General features: G+C 55.8%; 1 protein-coding gene and 1 long non-coding RNA gene across 8 annotated transcripts in view; one reads left to right on the top strand and one right to left on the bottom strand.

The window, feature by feature from the left end:
- The window catches only part of KIF17 (kinesin family member 17), a 48,529-nt gene that overhangs the window by 24,140 nt on the left and 3,961 nt on the right, over positions 1-20,428 (bottom strand). For 5 of the 7 annotated variants that reach the window (XR_009258366.1, XM_058718819.1, XM_058718820.1 and 2 more), the window contains exons 2-7: positions 18,096-18,242; positions 17,254-17,355; positions 12,196-12,385; positions 8,698-9,210; positions 4,590-4,699; positions 614-761 (exon numbers count right to left, since the gene is read on the bottom strand). Coding sequence is in view for 6 of the 7 variants with exons in the window: in XM_058718819.1 (XP_058574802.1) it covers positions 614-761; positions 4,590-4,699; positions 8,698-9,210; positions 12,196-12,385; positions 17,254-17,355; positions 18,096-18,242 (1,210 nt within the window). In the remaining variant the exon portion in view is untranslated. The remainder of the gene's footprint in view (positions 1-613; positions 762-4,589; positions 4,700-8,697; positions 9,211-12,195; positions 12,386-17,253; positions 17,356-18,095; positions 18,243-20,428) is intronic. The other 2 variants (XM_058718821.1, XM_058718825.1) reach the window with 1 other exon arrangement.
- LOC131505347 (uncharacterized) lies at positions 13,140-19,775 on the top strand. Its single transcript, XR_009258367.1, has 2 exons — positions 13,140-13,872; positions 17,973-19,775. It is a non-coding gene; the product is annotated as an uncharacterized LOC131505347 (long non-coding RNA).

Here is a 20,428-nt window from a genome sequence, read left to right as displayed (position 1 = left end):
GGGGGCACCTGGCACCCAGTAATGCCCCATAAATGGTCCCCACGATTGGCCAATATCGTCATCAATACAAGAAGGATTTTACAGTATTTGGGGGCGTCCTAGGAGGTCTGAGTTGCCTGGTGGCACAGGTATTTGAATGATAGTGGTAGGGTGGAACATTCTAGAATGTCAAAAAGACAACGAAAATCTTTAGCAAGGCGCAAGTTCTCACTAGTCACGGAGCCCTTATTTTGGGGTGTGTTTGCTTGGATAACAGACAGGCTCAAAAGGGAGAGGAGACTAGAAAAATACAGACACCGGGGGAAGGAACTCACCCGTGAAACACGGGTGATAAGTCAACCCAGCCTGAGGCCAAGGGGTCACAGATGCAACGCTGCGTGGGTGAGAACACTGCCTGGGTTCCAATCCTGATGCCACTTTACCAGCTGTGTAACCATGGACAATTTACTTACCCTCTCTGTGCCTCAGTTTCCTCGCCTATAAAGCGAGGATAATTGTGGTTCCTACCTGGCTGGGCTGTGGTGAGGAGTACCCAGCACTGAGCCCAGTGTGTAGAAAGTGCTCTACAAATGGCAGTTAGTAAAATGGGGAGAGGAGCCAGCTGGCCACCCACCTGTCTCCTTTCGCAGGTTTTCCTCCAGCTCGGACAGCTTCACGTCATACGAGTTGCGCATGGCAGTGATGTCCTCCTCCAGCCGCGCCCTGGACTCCTGCTCCGCCTCGTAGTCGGCCCTCAGCCGGGCCAGGCGCTCCTCGTACTCCTGGGAGTGGGGGGCAAGATGGGGGGGGGGGTGCCGCGTCACATCAGGGGGTCAAAACGCAGCCTTCCGTGTTTCTGTCATTCAAACAGCCCAGGAAATACCGATAAGCCACAAGAACGGAGTTAAAATGGCCTACACGACCCTGGGGTGATTACTGGCTGGTGAAAACCCTTCTGAACTTCACTCTCCATTTTTAATAGGCCAATTATCTAAGATTTGGCTGTAATCTATCTTTCCACAAAGCAATATATCATGAAGGCCTGTGCAGGTCAATAAATACATTTTAGCCAAATAGCTCTCAAGCTATCGAGCAGGAAACACATTTTTATTTCTCTGCTTCTCCCTCCATCTTTGCTGTCACCGTCAGCTCTGGTCCAAAGAGCCTCCCAGCCCATCCCCCTCCTCCACTCTTGCCCCTGCCCCAAAACTTTCTCCACATGGCACCCTCGTTCCTGTCTGTTAGGCCAGGTTTCAACGGCTTCCTATGTTAGAGGACAAAAGCTTCTCCATTTGACCCCAGTCCCCAGTGATCTGGGCCATCTGCCCCTTGACTAGACCTCATTTTTGCCACATTGGGCACACGGGCCACTGTCCATTCCTAGACAGCCCCAGCCCCACATCCTTCCTGCCTCAGGGCCTTTGCCCTTGCTCCCCCACCCCCAGCAAGCTGTTCCTTCAGACCTCAACTCAGTAACACCTCCTCCCAGAGGCCCTCCCTGACCACCCTGTCACTTCACTGATTTCTTCTTGGCATGGGTCATGAGCCTCCCGTGGTTCTCTCCATTTAGTCGAGTACAGGTTTATCATCCAGCTCCCCTGCCACACAGCAAGCACTCTCCCCTCAGCGCCTAGCACAGAGGAGGGGCTCGGTGGCTAACCCTTGAACCAGCAAGTGCATGGAGCAGACTGCTGGCCGGTAACCAGACTACTCAGTCGCTGATGCACATCTCCCACAGGCAGGGCTGGGGGTTATGAGCTAATGACAGTCCATGACCTTGGGGGTCACGGAGCCACTAGGGGAGAGAGAGCTCCTGTGCCGTGCCCACCTGGCCAGGACCCTTCCAGAATCACAGAACAAGCACAGAATTCTACAACAGTACAGACACTATGACGTGGGCTCTCGGGGAGGAGGGACAGAAGGGGACAGGGGATCGTTAAACCGTGACTGCGCGTTCTATGCCACATCTGAGATGCGTTTGAGCCTCAGGGCAGCACACAGGGTTCTGGAGGCCCAGGGAGGTTCCATGGCCTGCCCAGAACCACGCAGCTCTCTGGCCGGGTGGCCACGAGGAGACCTCCTACACCCCATCCGCTTTCTCAGTTTCCCCTGCCCTTGCCCCCAGCTTCCCCCTGGGCCCCACGCGAGACTCGGCCCTCGGCAAGCACTCCTGGCTCCCTCGCCCAGCCCCCTCCACGGCTCCCTCCTAGCACGGCCCTGGCCCCAGTGAAACCCAGGCCCCAGCCTGGTCACACCTACACACCAGTAACCCCTGGCTGGAGATGCAGGTGTATGTGTGCACACGCGTGCACACGCCCATACACCCATGCCTACACGCACACACACATGCACGCACACACATCTACATGCACGAGCACACATGTGCACGTGCGGGCACACACAGGCACACATACGGCAGTACCAACTTCTAGTCCCAGTTGTAAATGTGTGACCCCGAACCACAGAGGACCGCTGAGGTGGCCTGGTGCCCCTCCTGAGTCCTTCCGCTCTCTGACCGCGGCAGCCCTCCACCCCTTCCTCTCTTGAGAACAGGGAAGCATGCCCTCGCTTCCCAGCCCACAGCTTCCTGTCATCTCCAGATGGCGCGTCCATCCGAAGCCAAGCCGCCCACTCGGTGACTTTGCTCTTTCAATCCCCACCTCCCTCCTGCACCGCAGACTTCTCTCTCGGTGTGAGGCCTCTGCAGTCACAGAACATATGCCCTGTTCCCTCCAGCACTCAGAACTCCAGGACTCGATACGTTTTTCCGTGGCCCCACGCACACCTCCAGCTACAGGGCCCGGCACCAGCAGGGGCTCAATGCCTGCTGATGATTGGGTAGGGGGCTGGAGGGCAAACCCAGCCCCCCAAATCCTGCCTCGTGCCTGTTCCACAGCCCAATGGCGAGAAGACGCCCCTCGGCTCCCCCTCTCACAGCAGCAGGAAAGCTGCTGTTGCACCGTTTCTAGAGGCGAGGACACAGGCTCAGAGAGCTGGAACAACCTGCCCGAGGTCACAGAGCCCACCGAGAACTGCACTTGCAGAAGGTAAAAGCTGGCCGGATGCTGGGACTCTTCTGGTCCAAACCCCGCCCCGCCCCCACCCGTTTTCCTGGTGCAGCCGGGAGACTGAGCCCACAGAGTCACATCACCAGCTGGTGGCTGGGCTCATCCCCGGCCCGGTACCCTCGCCGCCCCACACAGGGGCCACCCCCCTTATCTTGAACATCCTGACTAGTTCTGGAATGGAAAGAAAAGCACAGTTGCAGGCACACAGTAGGTGCTCAATAAATACGAGTCATAAGTGAAATGGGCAGGAAGGAGAGAGGGAAGACAGACACCCTCAGCCCTTCCTCCAAGCGGGGCTCACAGAAGACACAACAGAGCCTGAAAAAAACCTTGGTGGTGGCCTCAGGCGACAGTGTTCTGATGTAGCGTCTGCTGGGTTATACCACGAGGAGGAGGCCAGCGACCCGCAGGAGCTGGGCCCAGAACTCCAGAGATGACCTGACATCCCCACCAGGAGCCTCCAGGCCAGCAGAGGAAGGGCAATGAGCCCTGAGCAACCAGAACCTTCACAGGGGCCAGGACAAAGTCCGTCGGGGGTCACAACTGGGCCTCTCCCCGAGGACTAAAAGCCTCTGCCTGCCATGGGCAGCCCTTGGGGACTCGGGTGGATTTCTCCAGTCCTCTAGCCCACAGGACTCAGACTCCCAGGCCTTACCCGATCTGCCCCCCCAGAGGCTGGGTCCCAGGCCCCCACAGCCCCGCTGGGGCTCCCGGGGGCCCAGGGCTGATCCCACCTGAGGTTACAGCCGAGAGGCAGAGGCGTCCACACCCCCGTCCCTGAAGAGCTGTCCCTGCCCGGCCTCCACCGGGAAAGAGCCAATGTCCCATCCCCACGCTGAGGTCTCTGAATGGGGCCCTCAACTGGCAGGAATCTCCGGAAACCAGCAGGGCCTACAGTCAGGACAGAGCCTAAACAGGAAGTTAGGAAGCTTTGCCGAGTCTGGCTGTGTAAGTCCCCCTCTAGGGATCAGCTCGACACCTGTAAGTCAGTAGATTATTATTACCTGCCCTGCTGGTTCCCAGAGACGCTGGAAGGCGCACATGTGGGAGCACGACCCACGTGCCCCTAGGTGACAGCTTTTTTGGAGAGGCCAGCTCCCTACATATCCACTGGTCAAATGAATGCCTGGGGGCTCCCCACTGCCCACCCGGACTGCCCAGCTCTCAGCCCCTGGCTCATTGGCACCTGCAGAGGGGCCCAACTCCCTTCCACTCTGGCCTCCCCCCACCGCGCACCTGGGGACAGCCCATTGCCACCACCTGGAAGGCCTTCTCCACTCCCAGCAACCCAGAGTCACCTCCTCCTGGGGTACTGAGGAGAGACTCCTGCAGACACCCCCACCCCCCTCCCTGCTCTCCCCATACAGGCCCTGACCTGGAATGGACTGCACTCTGGAGTCAGGCCCCGAGTTGACATCGCAGCCCTGACTCTCCTTAGCGTCATGACCTTGGACAAGTCATGGCACCTCTCTGAGCCTCAGCCTTCTGAGCTCCAAGATGGCCCCACCTGCCAGCCATTCTCCCACCTGCCCAGTGGCTCACCTCCCGAATCAGCTGCTTCTCGGCCTCTGTGTCAGGCTGGATCACAGATGGGGGCACCAGCTTCTCCCCGATCTGGACAGGGTTTAGGGGTACCTGACTGGACAGCAGGGCTGGGAGACAGATGGAAAACGAGGGCTGGGACCAAGGTGCACACAGTTTGCAGGAACTAAGCAGAAATCCATAAATAGACAACTAAATGCTTATTCAAAACAGACTTCACAGTATTGAATTTATTTGAAGCACGTCTCTACACAAAATGCTAATTTACTCAGTCATTCAACAAATATTTCTTAAGCACCTGCATGTTCTAGGCACTGGGGAAACGGCATTGAACAAAACAGACAGAACTCCACACCCACATTAGGTTTTCTATTGGAGACAGAAGGCACATAAAATAAATAAGCAAAATGCTAGCGCGGTACAAGGGGATACGTTCTAGAAAGAGAAAGAAAGCAGGGAGGGTGCTCAGGAGTAAGATCCAAGGAGAAGGGTTACAATTTAAACAGCGTGCTCGGGAGGACCTCTCAGACAAGGTAAGGCAAAGGCAGTGACCTGAAGGAAGTGGTAGAGAGAAGCAGGCAGAGATCTTGGGGAAGAGCTTTCCAGACAGAAGGGAGCAGTGAGTGCAAAGGTCCCGTGGTGGATGAGAGCCTGGACTGTTCCAGAAACGGCCAGGAAGCCAGTGTGGCTGGAGTGGAGCAAGGAAGGGAGAGAATGGGTGATGAGGAGGTCAAGAGGGAACGGGGTGGATCGTGGGGTCGTTGGAAGCTGCGCTGAGGGCTTTGGCTTTGACACGGGTAAACGGGCCGCCGAGGGTTTGCGCAGGGCAATAAAAGGACTTGCGTTTGAACGGGACCTCCCAGGCTGCTGTGTGGGGATGCACAGAGGGGCAAAAGGGCAGACTGTGGGATACCTGCCGGGGTGTGGTGTGCTTTGCAGTAATTCGGGTAGGAGACGTTAGCGACTCAGGGGACAGCAGTGGACAGATTCTGGACATATCTTTTTTTTTTTTTTTTAATTTTTTTTTTTTAACGTTTATTTATTTTTGGGACAGAGAGAGACAGAGCATGAACGGGGGAGGGGCAGAGAGAGAGGGAGACACAGAATCGGAAACAGGCTCCAGGCTCCGAGCCGTCAGCCCAGAACCCGATGCGGGGCTCGAACCCACGGACCGTGAGATCGTGACCTGAGCTGAAGTCGGACGCTTAACCGACTGCGCCACCCAGGCGCCCCTGGACATATCTTAAAGGTAGAAACCGGCTCTACTGCTGGATCGGATGCGGGTTGGAGCGAAAACGAGAAACCAAGGGCGACCCCAGGGTTTCTGGCTTGAACACTCGGAAGGGGAGTGGTGATGACACTAAACAGCTAGCTATTCAAGTCCGGAATTCAGAGGCCACCGTGTAGCAATTGGTTGTGTTTGGTTTTTTTACATATTCTGTACTTTGTGACATTTGACATTGTGGGGGACTTGCCAGCCAGGGAGAGACAGCCCCTCGCAGGGCCAGCTAATTCCTAGAGTCAACAACCTGCCAGTCGTTATTAGCCCACCTTTCACGTGCCAACCAAGCACCGCCAAGTCCACACCACACCCCCCTTCTATCTCGCAGTCCCAGCTGGGCTCTCCCTGCCCTAAACCCCTGAGGGCCAGGACTAGATGAGCAGGGACTGCCCCTGAGCCCCAACCCACAGGAATTATTCAATTTTTTATAATTTTTTAATGTTTATTTTTGAGAGACAGAGTGAGAGCGGAGGAGGGGCAGAGAGAGAGGGAGGCACAGAATCCGAAGCAGGCTCCGGGCTCTGAGCTGTGAGCACAGAGCCCGACGCGGGGCTCAAACTCATGCATGCAAGACCTGAGCTGAAGTCGGACACTTAGCTGAGCCACTGGGCGCCCCGGAATTATTCAAACCAGCCAGGCCTACGCGGTTGCTCCCGCCCCGCCTAGTGACGGCTCAAAACCCAGCTCTGCACTGGATCCCCTGGCTCCTCCCTGGCTCCTGACCAATACCGGTGCTTCCCCCTGTGGCCCCATGTGGTGTTCCCCGTCTCTCCATCACGAGTAACACCGACCTCTCCAAGCTCCCACTCAGTCCCCTTTATGAATTAAGACCTCAACACAAGTCCCATGGCCAAGTTGAAGGGCCACATGTGAGCCAGGGGCACAGAGGTGGCAGTTAAAGCCACCTTGGGAATGAGCATGGAGAGAGGTGACAATGGAGGACCAACCCTAGTGAGCCTGCAAGGGGGTAGGGAGAGGGGAGCACTGACGAGCAGCAGTAGAGGGAGGAGGGGCACCGGTCACAGGGCAACCAGGAACCAGGGGTTTCAGGAGGAGGGAGGGGATGGGGCATCTGGGTGGCTCAGTTGGTTGAGCATCTGACTTCGGCTCAGGTCATATCTTGTGGTTCGTGAGTTAGAGCCCCACATTGGGCTCACTGCTCTCTGCGTACAACCCACTTAGGATTTTCTCTCCCCCCCCCACCCCTCCTCCTCTCTCAAAAATAAAACAAACATTAAAAATAAAAAGGAGGAGGGAGGGGGTTGGCTAAGTGAGCTGACACCGGAGGCCTGCCTGAGGCAGGATCCCCCGACTGAACAACTAGGAGGACAGGAGGACGACGAGGGCAGGCTCATTGTGTCAGGGCTCAGGGCCTGCCCACACTAGGTGCAAGGAAGAGCAACCAGGGCTGGGGAAAGACACAAGTGTTTCAAGTTTGGCTGGAGACAGAAACAGGCCAGGAACCACAGGGCTGAGAGCCGCGGCTGATGGGAACTGCCGAAGCGCAGGTCCACACACAGGAGGGTGCTCAGTGAGCTTTGAATGGATGGGTGGGGGGATGAGTGGAAGCACAGATAAAAAGAATGGATGACAGCATGGAATGAACCAGCGGGTGGGTGTATGGATGGTAGGATGGATGGGACAGGTAGACAGAATGCATTGATGGATGGGCAGATTAAACGGATGGTTGTTGAGTAGATGGTGAAGTGGGTAGATGGATAAATAATGGAGTGGGGTGGGAGGGTGGGTAAGTAGATGGAAGGGTAGGTAGATGAATGAGTAAATGGGTGGATGGATGGATGGATGGATGGATGGATGGATGGATGGACAAATGGGTAGATAGGTAAGTGGATGGGTAGATGGCTGGGTGGGTGGGTGGATGGATGGATGGATGGATGGATGGATGGATGAATAGATGGGTAGATGGGTGGATGGGTGAGTGGCTGGCTGGGTAGGTATATGGACGGATGGATGGTTAGATGGATGAGTGGATGAACGGGTATGTAGAATGGATGGACAGAAGGAAGGTGGGTGGGGAGATGATGAATGAACAGATGGACTCAGGCTCTTTTGTGCTCCCTTCCCCAAGGGATCCTCAGGTAAACAAAACCCTGGAGTGTGCAAGGACCCCGCAAGGCCTGTGCTGCAGGTACAGATTTCTACTTGCCAGATGACAGCCAAACACCTGGGTGTGAGAGCTGCAATCACAAGGCGCCTAAGTGGGAGAGACGGTGGGACATGGGGGAGTGAGTCACCCGGCTGCTAAGCAGCACAGCATCACGATGCTGCCACAGAGACAGGCGGGAGACAGGTGGGATGGTGGATGTGCAGCCTGGAGGCGGGAGCAGGCAACAGAGCCTTCAGCTGACAGAACAGGCCAGACGGACCTCTTCCCGAGTCCGTCAGTGAGCAGACACCGTCCGGCCATCACACCAGGGCTCTCTCTAACTGTTCAAAAGCTATGTGGGGCGCCTGGGTGGCTCAGTCGCTTAAACTTCCAACTTTGGCTCAGGTCATGATCTCGCGGTTCGTGGGTTCGAGCCCTGCGTCGAGCTCTGTGCTAACAGCTTGGAGCCTGGAACCTGCTTTGGATTCTGTGTCTCCCTCTCTCTCTGCCCCTCCCCTGCTCACACTCTGTCTCTCTCCCTCAAAAATAAAAAAACATTAAAATTTTTTTTTTTCAAAAAGCTATGCTGGCAGGAAGTGGAGAGGAGATGGGGCCCTGCTTCTGCGTCTCTCAGATGGGAAGCCGGAGGCAGAAACAAAGGGAGGGAGCCTTTCTCCTCAGTCCGGGCCCTTCCTGCCCCTCCTCCCCCAGCTGCGCACCTGACAGGTTGTCGGGGCTCATCTGCTGGGCCAGAATCGCCTTGAGCTTCTTGATCTCCTGCTGGTACTCGCGCAGGAGGGCATCCTTGGGGTCCTCGTTGATGCGTGGCTTGTTCCTGATGTTCTTGGCCCGGTTGGCGTAGCGCAGCGTGCTGAGCGTCTCGTCGTAGTTGTTGTCTGCAGGTGACAGGCAGGCCACCATCAGCGTCTTCGTGTTGCCCCCCAGCGAGTCCTGCAGCAGCCGAGTCAGCTTCGAGTCCCGGTAGGGGATGTGTTTACAGCGCCCATCCACCAAGGCCGAGATGACGTTGCCCAGCGCCGACAGCGACAGGTTGATCTTGGTGGCCTCCTTGAGCCGCTCCCCTGTGGCACCCGTCTTGGACTGCCGCTCACTGCCCGCCAGGTCCACCAGGTTCAGCTTGCCTGCCCGGAGGTGGTCCTTGCCCCACTCGTCTGCAGACGGACCGGGCAGAGGGGGAGGGCACTTAGCCACCAGGCACTGAGCGCTCTCACCTGCCGAGGGTCTCACGTTAGCACATAGGAGTCCCATGAAAGAGGCACAATTACTGTCCCCATCTTCCAGATGAGGAAACTGAGGCTCAGAAAGGGCATTTAACTTGCCCTAGGTCACACAGCTGCTAAGCAGTGGATCCAAGATCAGAATACAGGGCTGCCTGACTTGGGGAGCAGGGGCTGGGAGGTCCAGACTATTCTCTGAGTGCAGCAAGGCTTCTTTCAGTGCTAATAGCTCCTGCAGATTTCCTGTGAAGCCAAAGGTGGGGGCAGGGGGCAGGGGGCATGACTGGGCGAAAGGTGGGGGAATGTGATTGTATCTTTCAATGCAAAAGACATTGGCTTTGGAGGCTCTCGGACCTGGTTCCCAACCTACCCCTGCGTCCTCCTTGCTGTGTGACCTTGGCAGAGTCATGCACCTCTCTGATCCTTAATTTTCACATCAACAAAATGAGACTGACAACAACTCCTCACTGGGGCTGGTTGTTGGGAGGGGTTCATTCCTTCTGAGAACAAGCCCAATTCTGCAGTGACTGAGGCCGTGAGGGCAAGGCAGACCCAGGTGCTGAGGGTGACTGGAGTTGGGCCCTGGCTGGTAGCAGGGGCTTAGAGCACAGGTATTGAACGCACAGATCCTGGGGGTCCAATCTTGATTCTATCTCTTAGTAGCTATGAAACTTGGGGGAAATCGCTTGACTCGGTTTCAAATGAGATGGGAGGGGGAAGGCAGGCGGAGGGGCAGGGGCTTCCTCCTTAGTCTCCTGCTGGTTGAAACCAGAACTGGCCTAGATCTGCCCATGTGCACAGCAACCTGAAGTAAAGAAACAGAAAATCTGGCTGGTACCCAGTAGAGGCTTGGATATGTGAGGGGCTTGAAGTTTGAGGCTTTTTTTTTTTTTTTTTTTTTTTTTTTTAAAAGCAGCAGCAGGAAGGAGGGACTTGGAACCGTGCTTTTGGAAAGCTCTTGGCTGGGGGCGCCTGGGCGGCTCAGTCGGTTAAGCATCTGACTCTTGATCTGGGCTCAGGTCATGATCTCTCGGTTCCTGAGATCGAGCCCCACATCAGGCTCTACACTATCAGCCTCTCTGCCCCTCTCCTGCTTGTGCTCTTAAAAGAAAGAAAGAATGAGGGGCGCCTGGGTGGCGCAGTCGGTTGAGCGTCCGACTTCAGCCAGGTCGCGATCTCACGATCCGTGAGTTCGAGCCCTGCGTCAGGCTCTGGGCTGATGGCTCAGAGCCTGGAGCCTGTTTCCGATTCTGTGTCTCCCTCTCTCTCTGTCCCTCCCCCGTTCATGCTCTGTCTGTCTCTCTCTGTCCCAAAAATAAATAAACGTTGAAAAAAAAAAATTTTAAATAAAAAAAAAAAAAAAAAAAGAAAGAATGAAAGAAAGAGAGAAAGAGAAAGCTCTTGGCATAATGAACCAGAAGCCCTAAACAGGTTTATACCCTTTGCCCCAGGAGGTCTATGCCAGGATATACAATCCAAGGAAATGACTCTTAATGCGGAAAAGGCTCTGTGCACAAAGATGTTCATTGTGGCATTATTTACAGCACCACAAAACTAGAAACAACTTTACCACCCTGTAAGGATTTGGTTAGACAGGACCATTACTGATGCACTGTCCCTCAGGAGGGACCCATGGTCACAAAGACATGGCGGTAATGATGCTCAGTGAGGCACGGGGAATGAAACGCAGAGGAGAAACTATTTACAGTATAAGATTTCGATTGTGTTTATAACTTTCATAGGGGGAAAAAAAGAACCAAAAAAACCCAATATGCTCAAATCTAATAGGCAGTTGGGTTTCTGGGTAATTTTCCCCACCTTTCTCTAATTTCTAAGTTATCTTGATTGAACTTATTTTATAATGGAAATGATAAACACCTTTTAAATTTGTTCAAAAGCCTGTTTCCAGAGAAAGCCTGCCTCATCCAGGCAGCCTGCCTCATTCTTCAAAACCTCCTGCAAAGCCCAAGAGGCACTCACTCTGTCCTCCCCTGTCCTAGTCCCTGTCCCCCACTTGTCCCCCTCATCACATGAGGCTGTGACCTCACTGACCCCACCCTCCCCATATCAGCACCCCGGGGAGACTCAGACCCAGCAAACACAAGCAAGTTGCCCCGGAGCCAGGTCACCACACAGTCTGGGTGATGTGGTAGGAGGTACCCTGGCTTTGACCTTGGGTCAGGGATCTGTCCAGAATTGTGTTCCCAGTTGGGCCTAGGCTGCAACCTGCTGCAGTGCTCTCCAGAGTTCTATTCATGATGAACCTCAGACATGGAGGCAGCTGCCGTGTCAATGGGAAAAACCCAGATGTCACAGAGAACGAGGTTCCAATCCCAGCTCTACTGCTTATTGGTTGCAGAACTCTGCACAAGCAACCCACTGCACCTCTCAGAGCCTCAGTTTTCTCATCTGTACCATGGGAATTAAATTGCCCGTGTCTAGGACTGTTGTGGGGTTTACACAGAAGGAAGTGTGTGAAGTGCTTAGCACAGCAGCTACGGGAGGCCAGAAACAAAGATGAGTTTCTTCCCTTCCCCTTCCCTTCCCCAGGGACCCTTCCAGAAAGAAGGAAGAGGGAGATGACTGAAGAGTGGAGAGCACTGTCTAGAAAGAGGACAACCCAAAAGGTCCAGGTGGTACATTCTGGAGACAGAGCCCTGGGATCGATGCCCAGCTCTGACACTTTCTAGTTGTGGGGTCTCGGCTTCCTCATCTGTAAGATGGGGATGATGTTGGTATCCACCTCCTGGGGTTGTAAGGAGTAAACGAGCCAATGCACAGAAACCCCGCGGCCCATAGTAAGTGCTCACTGTGAATGAGCTCCTAGTATTGCTGTTATTGTTGTCCATGCTGTTTTTTCCTGGAAATATGGGCCCGAACGTGGGAGGGGCCACTTAGGTTCGCCTCGAGGCAGTCCGAGAGTCTTCTCCCAGTTTCAGATGGGCCCCACCCCCTGGGTGCCCACCTGGCCCCGCATACCCACAGCGTAGATCTCGATGCTGATGGTGAAAATGGAGTGGGAGCGCGAGGAGTCCTTGTTCATCAGCGTGTAGCCCACCGAGCGGTTCTTCCAGCCCGCCTCCATGATGCGCTCACACTGGGCCATGTTGTGCACCGTGTGCATGGAGAGCCCCTTCACGTACACCCCCTTCTCCGGGTGCTCCTTCAGCTGTGGGGCAAAGGGACGGGTCAGAGCCGGGAGAGACCAGGGATCCCCAAGGAATCCAGGGAAGGGCCCAGTTCGGGCCACCTCTGCCCTCCTGCGGTGCCGGTTGGCGCCTCAAATTCCCTGCAACGGGCAGGGGCTTTGTTCCCGGTGGAACCAGCCTCAGACTCACCCCACTTCTTACCTGTTGTGGGGCCTTGGGCCAGTGACTTAACCTCTCTAGGCCTCAGTTTCCACATCTGCAAAATGGGTGTGAGAGGCCCATCTTTCAGGGTTGTGGTGAGGTTTCAGTCAAATAAGGCCCAAACAACGTTTGGCGCAGTGCCTGGCACATGGCAAGTGCTCCGTAAATACCAGCAGCCAGCCTCACTGCTGCTTTTAGTGCTATTATTATGAAGGAGGCTTCCAGACTGGGAGCTTCAGCTCCCAGGGGCTGACCCTGTCATCACCCAAGGGCTCTGAAATCTTCTCTTTTGCCCTGTCAACACGTCTTCTGATCGCCTCTCTGCTGTGGCTCCAGGGACACGGGAACGTTTCCAGACCTTGGATCATGGCCGGGGAGGGGCCATTTGCTGCCAAGAACTCCCACTGGCCCATGGCTCAAGCGGGCCCCCAGCCCTCAGCGTGATGGCAGCGAGTAAATTAATTTATCTGATTGCTCCCTGCTTCCTCTCCAGGCAGCCAAGTTATTCTGTTGCTGACACAGAGCTATGAGATGAAACATTTGTCAAGTGTGAGGAAATAAAACTAGTCTGGCAAAGAGCAGAGTCATCTGTCTGCTGGTCTGAGCCACGGAGGCTCAGGTGCTGGGCTCCAGCTTCACGGTCCCCGCGGTGGGGGGTCAGGCCCCTGCTGCGTGGGGGCTTGGGGGGCGCACAGGCCTGCCTTATCTGCTTACGTGTGGAGAAACAGCCAGACCCAGACTGAAGGACCGGACTTCACGGATCGGAAACACAACTGAGGCACAGAATTGTTAAGTGATTTGATGAAGATCACACAGCTGTTAGCACCAGGGCAGCAGTGGGGTCACAGGCAAAAGAAGATTCTAGAGACAGTCTATGGAGAGAGGCTGCAGCGTCCTGCAGTAACTGAAGTTTGAAATGATGACCTTGACCTAGAGGCTGGGGGTGAGGACGGAGCACCAAGGATAGAAGCAGGAGACCCTGCAGAGGGTGGCTTGAAGCCGGCCAGAACTGCCGCCCCAGCGTCTCACAGTTCCGTCTCAATGACACACGGGCGTGGACGGCCACCTGCTTCCAGGGCCCCGAAGCTGCCTGCACACGGCAGGCCCGCTGGCCGAGCGGCCGCTCCTGGCCCCCGGGAGAAGCAGTCTGCTCCTTGGTCGGGCAGACCTGGGGTAGAGACCTGACCCTGCTACTGGCTGGCTGGAGAAGTCAATTTGCCTCTCTCTGCCCCCGTTTCCTCATCTGCCAAATGATACCGAATCCTACTTCTGCAAGACCTTTATGAGGACTCAGAAAAGGATGGAGGTGGGTCCGTGGAGGGGAGCCCGCCAGCACAGCACCAGGAGGGTGGGGGCGGGTGGGGGCGGTCTCTCAGGAGCAGGTAAGAGGAGTGGGGGGATGGGGGATGGGTGCGGGGGGTGGGGGGTGGGGCAAGCCCTCGTGTCAAGGTGCCGGGGTCCTATTTTCAGGCCCTGGAATGCTTGCTCCCCCACCTCGAGATCCCCCACAGTCTTGCCTCCCCTCGGCCTCAGCCCTGCTCTTCCAGGGAGGCTCTGAGTGCCCGGGGAACTACTCCTCCCTGCAACGCCGCCCTGAGCCTGGTCACCATGGCGACGGCTGGGATGCCACCAGCATGGAGGAGGGGCTCCTGACACTGCTCCCCAGTGCACTGAGAGGTGCTGAGGCCTCACTCCCCTCCCCAGTATGGGCAGTGGGGGTCGGGGCGGAGGGAGCGAAACTGCTCCCCCCCAATCCCTCCTCGCCCTGGCTGATCTAACCTCTAATTACCAAAACTCTCAGGCCCTGGGGCTCAGAGCTTGTGCTGTGGGACCTGGCCTCCTGGAATCAAAAGCAGTCTCACCCTTTCCTGACTTGTGTACCCAGGGGTTGGTCTTACTAGGTACGCGGAGCCTCAGTTTCCTCCTCTGCAACAAAGGATCAGAACAGCACAGCTCTCCTCCTAAGGCTGTTCTGAGGTTGACAGGAGCACCTTCAGCACCTTCTCCAGGAGGCGGCGACTCCACAGCCCCCAGTGCCCCCGTGGGGAGCGTCTCAGAGTGCAGCTGTCACTGGCGGCCCCTGCCCCCCACCCCGGGCAGCCTGACTCACCAAGCCTGAGGCGTGGGGCCCAGATGGGGCAAGAGCATGGCTGCCAGCCCTCAGGGACTGGGTAACCGAGGCCATTGTAGGGTCTCCAGTGTTGCAGGAGGGGAGGAGGGCCCCCTGGTGTCCCAGCGCAGGTTGGCAGGGGACCCTGATACCCCAGGTTGGCCTTTTGATTCTGACACATGGGAGCGATGCCCTGTGCCTCCCTCCTCTCCCCATTCCCCTGTCGGGGGCTGAGCTGTGACTCAGGTGCTCCAGCTCCAGCATAGAGAAGACAGTAGAAAGACTCCAGGTGGGCGGCTGGAGGTTCCGGCATAGAAAGGCCAAGCACCGCTGTGTTGGTCAGGAGCTGAGAAGGAGGGGCCAGGCCAGGTCCCAGTCAGGATGGGGACTGGAAGGAAGGGAGGTCACACCCCTGTGGACCCGCTGTAGCATGTGGCCTGGCAGCTGGCACCAGGAGGTTTTCCCGTCTTCGCTGAATGAATGAATCACTCGGTGGATGTGCCTCCCTTGACCTGAACTCCACTACTGGCTTCTTACTGCCCTAGAGGTTTTCCAGATTGCTCACCCCCAAAATACTCGGGGAAAGCCCCTCACAAGTTCTGGTACCAACGCCGTTACTAGTGATTAGCTGTGTGGCCTTGGTCAAGTCCCTTCCCCTCCCTGGGACACACTGTCCTCATCTGTACCAGGAAAGGCCTGACTAGAAGCTCTCTATGGGTCTTCCCAGATCAAATTTTTAAGGATTTTTCCACCATACGGCCAGGACAAACAAATTTTTCAAGACTGCTACTCTCTGATGTCTGACTTGTTCACTTGGATCACAGAGTGGTCGCTGGTCAGAGGGGAACTCACAACCTCCCCCCACCCCAGATGAGCCCAGGGCAAATGGGGGGCGGTCAGGGGGCAAGCAGGAGGCTGAAGTTGAATGGGGAAACAGCCCGGCCCCCACATGGGGAAGGGGTGGGGGGAACCAGGTGATTCTGACGTCCTGTCCGATCTAGAGGTCACGTGGGGCAGGAGGGCTGTGGGAGACATCGCAGCACCTGGTTCTGCCTCTCCCACCCCACCCCCGTCTGGTAGCTGTCCAGGCGCATGCCCTGGGAAGACTTCAGCACTTTGTCACCCAAAAGGTCCAACCCTGACTCTGGCTTCCTAGTCTCAGGCAAATCACCTTGTCTCCCTCAGACTGGTTTTACCCATAAATGGAATCTCCCCGGCAACCTAGGCTCTCTCAGCCAGGGCATTCTGACCCTGAAGGAGGTGAGCTCACTCCCAATGCAGGTCGTGGGCCCCCTGGGATGTCCACTGGTTGCCTGGTCAGATAAGGGGCAGCCAGGAGCATTCTGGCCACAGAACTGGCTCAGCTTCCCCCAGTGGGCCTCTCCTCCTTGGACCTGACCTGCCTACCCAGCATTTACAGAGCCCCAGATAGGACACACGACCAAGGCCTCAGACCAAGGCCTAGACCTGGGCCTAGACCTGGGTCCAGCCTTGTCACCAACTGGCTGTTCAGTTCTGGTAGGTCACCTGACCTCGCTGAGCTCCCCAAAGGGTCAGCCAAGTTCTGCCATTCTTTACAGACCTCCTCTCAAAGCATCTAATGCTGCTGCACCTTGCTGGGAAATGATGCTCTTTCCTTCTGACTCCAGCCTTCTAGAAGAAGGGGAAAGTCACAAAACGTGTGTGATTCTCAGTGACCAACTGAGCCAGCCCCGGGTTCTTCTGTTGCGGGTGGTCCCTGACTCCTTAGAGGGCTCCCCTTTGCAGAGCCCCACGTCGCATTTCCTGGAATCCCGATGGCATGAAAGCGCTCACCCGTTGACGGCCTTCCGTGCTCCTGCGCCCTGTGAGCAGCTGGTCCTCACCACCCTCTTCAATCCCCACAACTACTTTATAAGGTCATGTCTTGGGTCCTAGGGTGCCCCCACACCAGAACCCTCTCGAAAAGGAACAGAGTCCCAGAATCTCAGGCCACCAACAGCCATGAAATGGGATGTTTGAGATTCAGGTCCTTGAAGTCAGACAGACCTGGGTTCAGATCCAGCTTGGGCCACAAACTTGGGCAAGCTAACTAAGCTAAGCGTCCCTTCCCACACTGGCAGATTGGGGATAATAACAGCTACCTGACAAGATGACTGTGACTATTACAGAAGATCACGTGCCCAAAGCAGTCAGTGAACAGTGCTCAATAAATGATGATCATTACATTGTTTTTTTTTTAGCTTGAAGGGCACTTACAGATTTTCACAGTAATTTTTTCAGAAGTGGAACCCAGTTCTCCAAATGAAATCTATCACAAAGACTTCATCTATTTCACCAGACACAGGTGGGATTCTCCCAGGTGAGGTGCAGCCCCCCCCCCCCCGCCATGTGTGGTCGGGGGTAGGCCCATTAGCCACTCCCCTACAACATAGATTCAGAGATTCCTCCAAAATTCAAGTTCAAAAGTCCCTGCTCTAGTCCAAACCGGCGCCTGTGCCCTCAGAACACCTTCCCTGTATTTCTGAGGGAGCACGGCCTGATGCCAGCCTCCCCCCTCCACCAGCCCCTCCCCGCCCAAGCCGCATCTGCACCCACCTCCAGTTTCTGCTTGCTGTCGGCCCCCAGCAGGTCACGGACATCTTCATTGTAGATCTCCAGGTAGGAGGCCCGGACCAGGAACTTGGTATTCTCTGCACACTGCGGGGAGTGGACAGGGACAGCAAAGATGCCTGAGCACTTGCTGCCAGCCCTGCCCCTGCAACCTAAGCCCTCTGCAGCCAGGACATCTCGAAAGCACCTCATGGCAGGAGAGGCGATGTCAAGGGGAGGTGAGCCCCCTACCCTGCCTGGCAGGGCCACAGGTCAGGACCAAGCACTGGCCATGGTCTGATCCCTCTACAGCCGACTAGGGGCGCAGTCCCTGCTCTGCCATTTCCCAGATGCAGGAATCTCTGCTCACAGCCATGAGAGGCCACCAGGGCAATTCTCCCCTGCAGCCTGGACACCGGGATAAGTGGTCTTGGCCCAGCACATAGGGGCTACACGTCTGGGCTTCCCTATCTCGACGATGGGATGATGGTGATCTCCTGGGCCAGGGTGGGGGTTCCCTGAGGTAATTATGCAAAGGGCTTTGCACAAGGCTTGGTCTGTAGCAACTGCCCAATAAAAAGGGAGGCTCTGATGGTTACAACGGCTTCTCGGAGGAGTGCTCTGGACCAAATGATACATTACGATCCAGAAATGGCAGGAGGAAACCACGGCCCTGTCACGTAGAATTTTCTCAGCGTGAAGTTCTTCTCCCATCCCCTTTCCAGAAACCACAGCCTGCCTCCGCTTACCTGTGTCGAGTCCCGGCAGGCTCTGAAGTCCTCCCGGTCCATTCACGGTAATGTCTCAAGGGCCCCCAGACCTGCCCCTTCCCTCCAGGAGGCCCATACCTGGATGCTCTCAAAAACGTGCTCAAAGGCCCTGGGGATGATGCCTCTCTGTGAGGACGGGTCCGGCAGGCCCTGCATGGTGAAGGACTTCCCGCTGCCCGTCTGGCCATAGGCGAAAATGGTGCCATTGTAGCCCTCAGTGACACCCTGCGTGGGAGAACCAAAGCCCGGTGCTCAGCCGGCCGAGCCCAGCTGGACTCGGCCGTCTCTAACTCACAGACTCAGGGCCCCTCCCAGGATGGCACTGGGCTGGCTGTGCGGTACAGAGATAAGTAAGTCACAGTTCTGTCCTCTAGGTGTCCACCTCCTGGTGGGGGACACTGTCCGTGTGTGGAGTTAAGGGCTTGTGCGGTGGAGCCTGGCCTCTCTTTCAGGGGTTCAAATCACCCTTTTCCTGAGTGTGTGCCGGGGGAGCTGGTCTTACCCAGGCACACTGAGCCTCAGTTCCCCCTCAGGATCAGAACAGCACCTCCTTCTAAGCCTGTAGTGAGGTTTACACGCAAACTATTTCCTGCACTGGCACACAGAGGGCTCACGTACAGGGGCGCTCACTGAACGTCTGCCTGAAACGTGGCGGAGACGGACCTGTACAAGCGACCCTCACGCCAGGCAAGCGGAGGAAGAGGAAGGCATTCCAGGTGGAGGGGGTGCGGAGAGGTAAGAGTCTGAGAGCAGGTGGAGCTGGGGCGAGGGGGACGGAAGAAAGGAAGCAAAGCGGCGGCAACCCTGAAATCGGTCTTCACTCACTGACACGTCTGTTCATTCCACGGCGCTCCGGCTGGGGACACGGCGGTGATCGAGGCGGAACCCCAGTCCCTGCCCTCACAGAGCTCATGAGGTCACCGATTCTAGAACTCAGCACGGGGCAGTGGAATCCTGTGTCAGAACGTGGGCCCAGAGAGCTGCTCCCAGGCCCCGAGGGCCCACCTGGCATCCACACCCAGTGACCCACAAAGACCCATCCTGTGGGCCAACGTGGGGCTTGGGATCCCCAGGGACTGCTGGTGAAGGAACCAGAAATCATGATTCACGGCTTCTCTGACGGCCAGGCCTCATTCTTCTGGGCGGAACCGGATGAGCCCCTTTCGTCTGTCCAAGGAAACCCTAACCACTGTGTGGGTTCCTGCACCTCCACAGAGCTCCAGGGGACTGCACACAGGGACCAGCCCCCTGTGGTGGGGCAGAGGCAATGGCAGACCCACCGCCCGGCCAGGAGCCACCGCCGGGCTCCTCAGAGCTGGGGACACATGCAGGGTCCACATGGTGCGGGGCCCAGAGTATCAGCGTCACCCAAGCCCGGGGAAGATATTCTACACAAAAACATGTATCGCTTCGCTGTCTGGTAGGGTGGCCACCAGCCACACTAGCAATGGGCCCAGTGCGACTGAGGAACTGAATTTATTTTATTTTAGTTAATTTACATTTCACAGAAGCAATATAAAATATTTTTCCATTAAACAGAACCTTATTTTTTGTTCCATTTCGTTTGAACTGTCGACACTTTAGCATCCGCAACATGATACGATGTAAGACACACATCTGATTGCAAAGACTTCGCATGACGGAAGAATGTCAACTATCTCTCACTGATATCAAAGAATGACTACACGTTACCAGTATGTTTTCTTGAAATAATGTTCCGGATATACTGGGTTCAATAAAAATCTCTTATTAAAACTAGCTTCATTTGTTTCCTTTCACTTTTTACCTTTATTTATTTTTTTTATTTTGAGAGAGAGAGAGAGAGAGTGAGCGAGTGCACAAACCTGAGCAGAGGAGGGGCAGAGAGACAGGGAGAGAGAGTCCCAAGCAGGCTCCACGCTCAGCGCAGAGCCTGCCACAGGGCTCGTTCCCGCGACCCTGGGATCATGACTTGAGCCGAAATCAAGAGTCGGACCCTCAACCGACTGAGCCACCGGGCACATCTTCTTTTACTTTTTAAAATGTGATGGGGCGCCTGGGTGGCTCAGTCGGTTGGGCGGCCGACTTCAGCTCAGGTCATGATCTTGCTGTCCGTGAATTCGAGCCCCACGTCGGGCTCTGTGCTGACCGTGCAGAGCCTGGAGCCTGTTTCGGATTCTGTGTCTCCCTCTCTCTCTGACCCTCCCCCGTTCATGCTCTGTCTCTCTCTCTATCAAAAATAAATAAACGTTAACAAAAAAAAAAATAATTTAAAAAATAATAATAATAAATAAATAAATAAAATGTGGCTACTGGAAAACTCAAATGATGTATGTGGCCCACATTATGTGTGTTTTAGAAATCATTGCTCAAGAGTGCTGTCCAATGTGGGGGCCACTAGCCACTGAGTTAGTTAAATTTAACTGGACTTT

Source organism: Neofelis nebulosa, chromosome 2 (assembly GCF_028018385.1).
Source record: "Neofelis nebulosa isolate mNeoNeb1 chromosome 2, mNeoNeb1.pri, whole genome shotgun sequence".
Lineage (NCBI taxonomy): Eukaryota > Metazoa > Chordata > Mammalia > Carnivora > Felidae > Neofelis > Neofelis nebulosa.
This window is presented reverse-complemented; position numbering and strand designations above follow the sequence as displayed.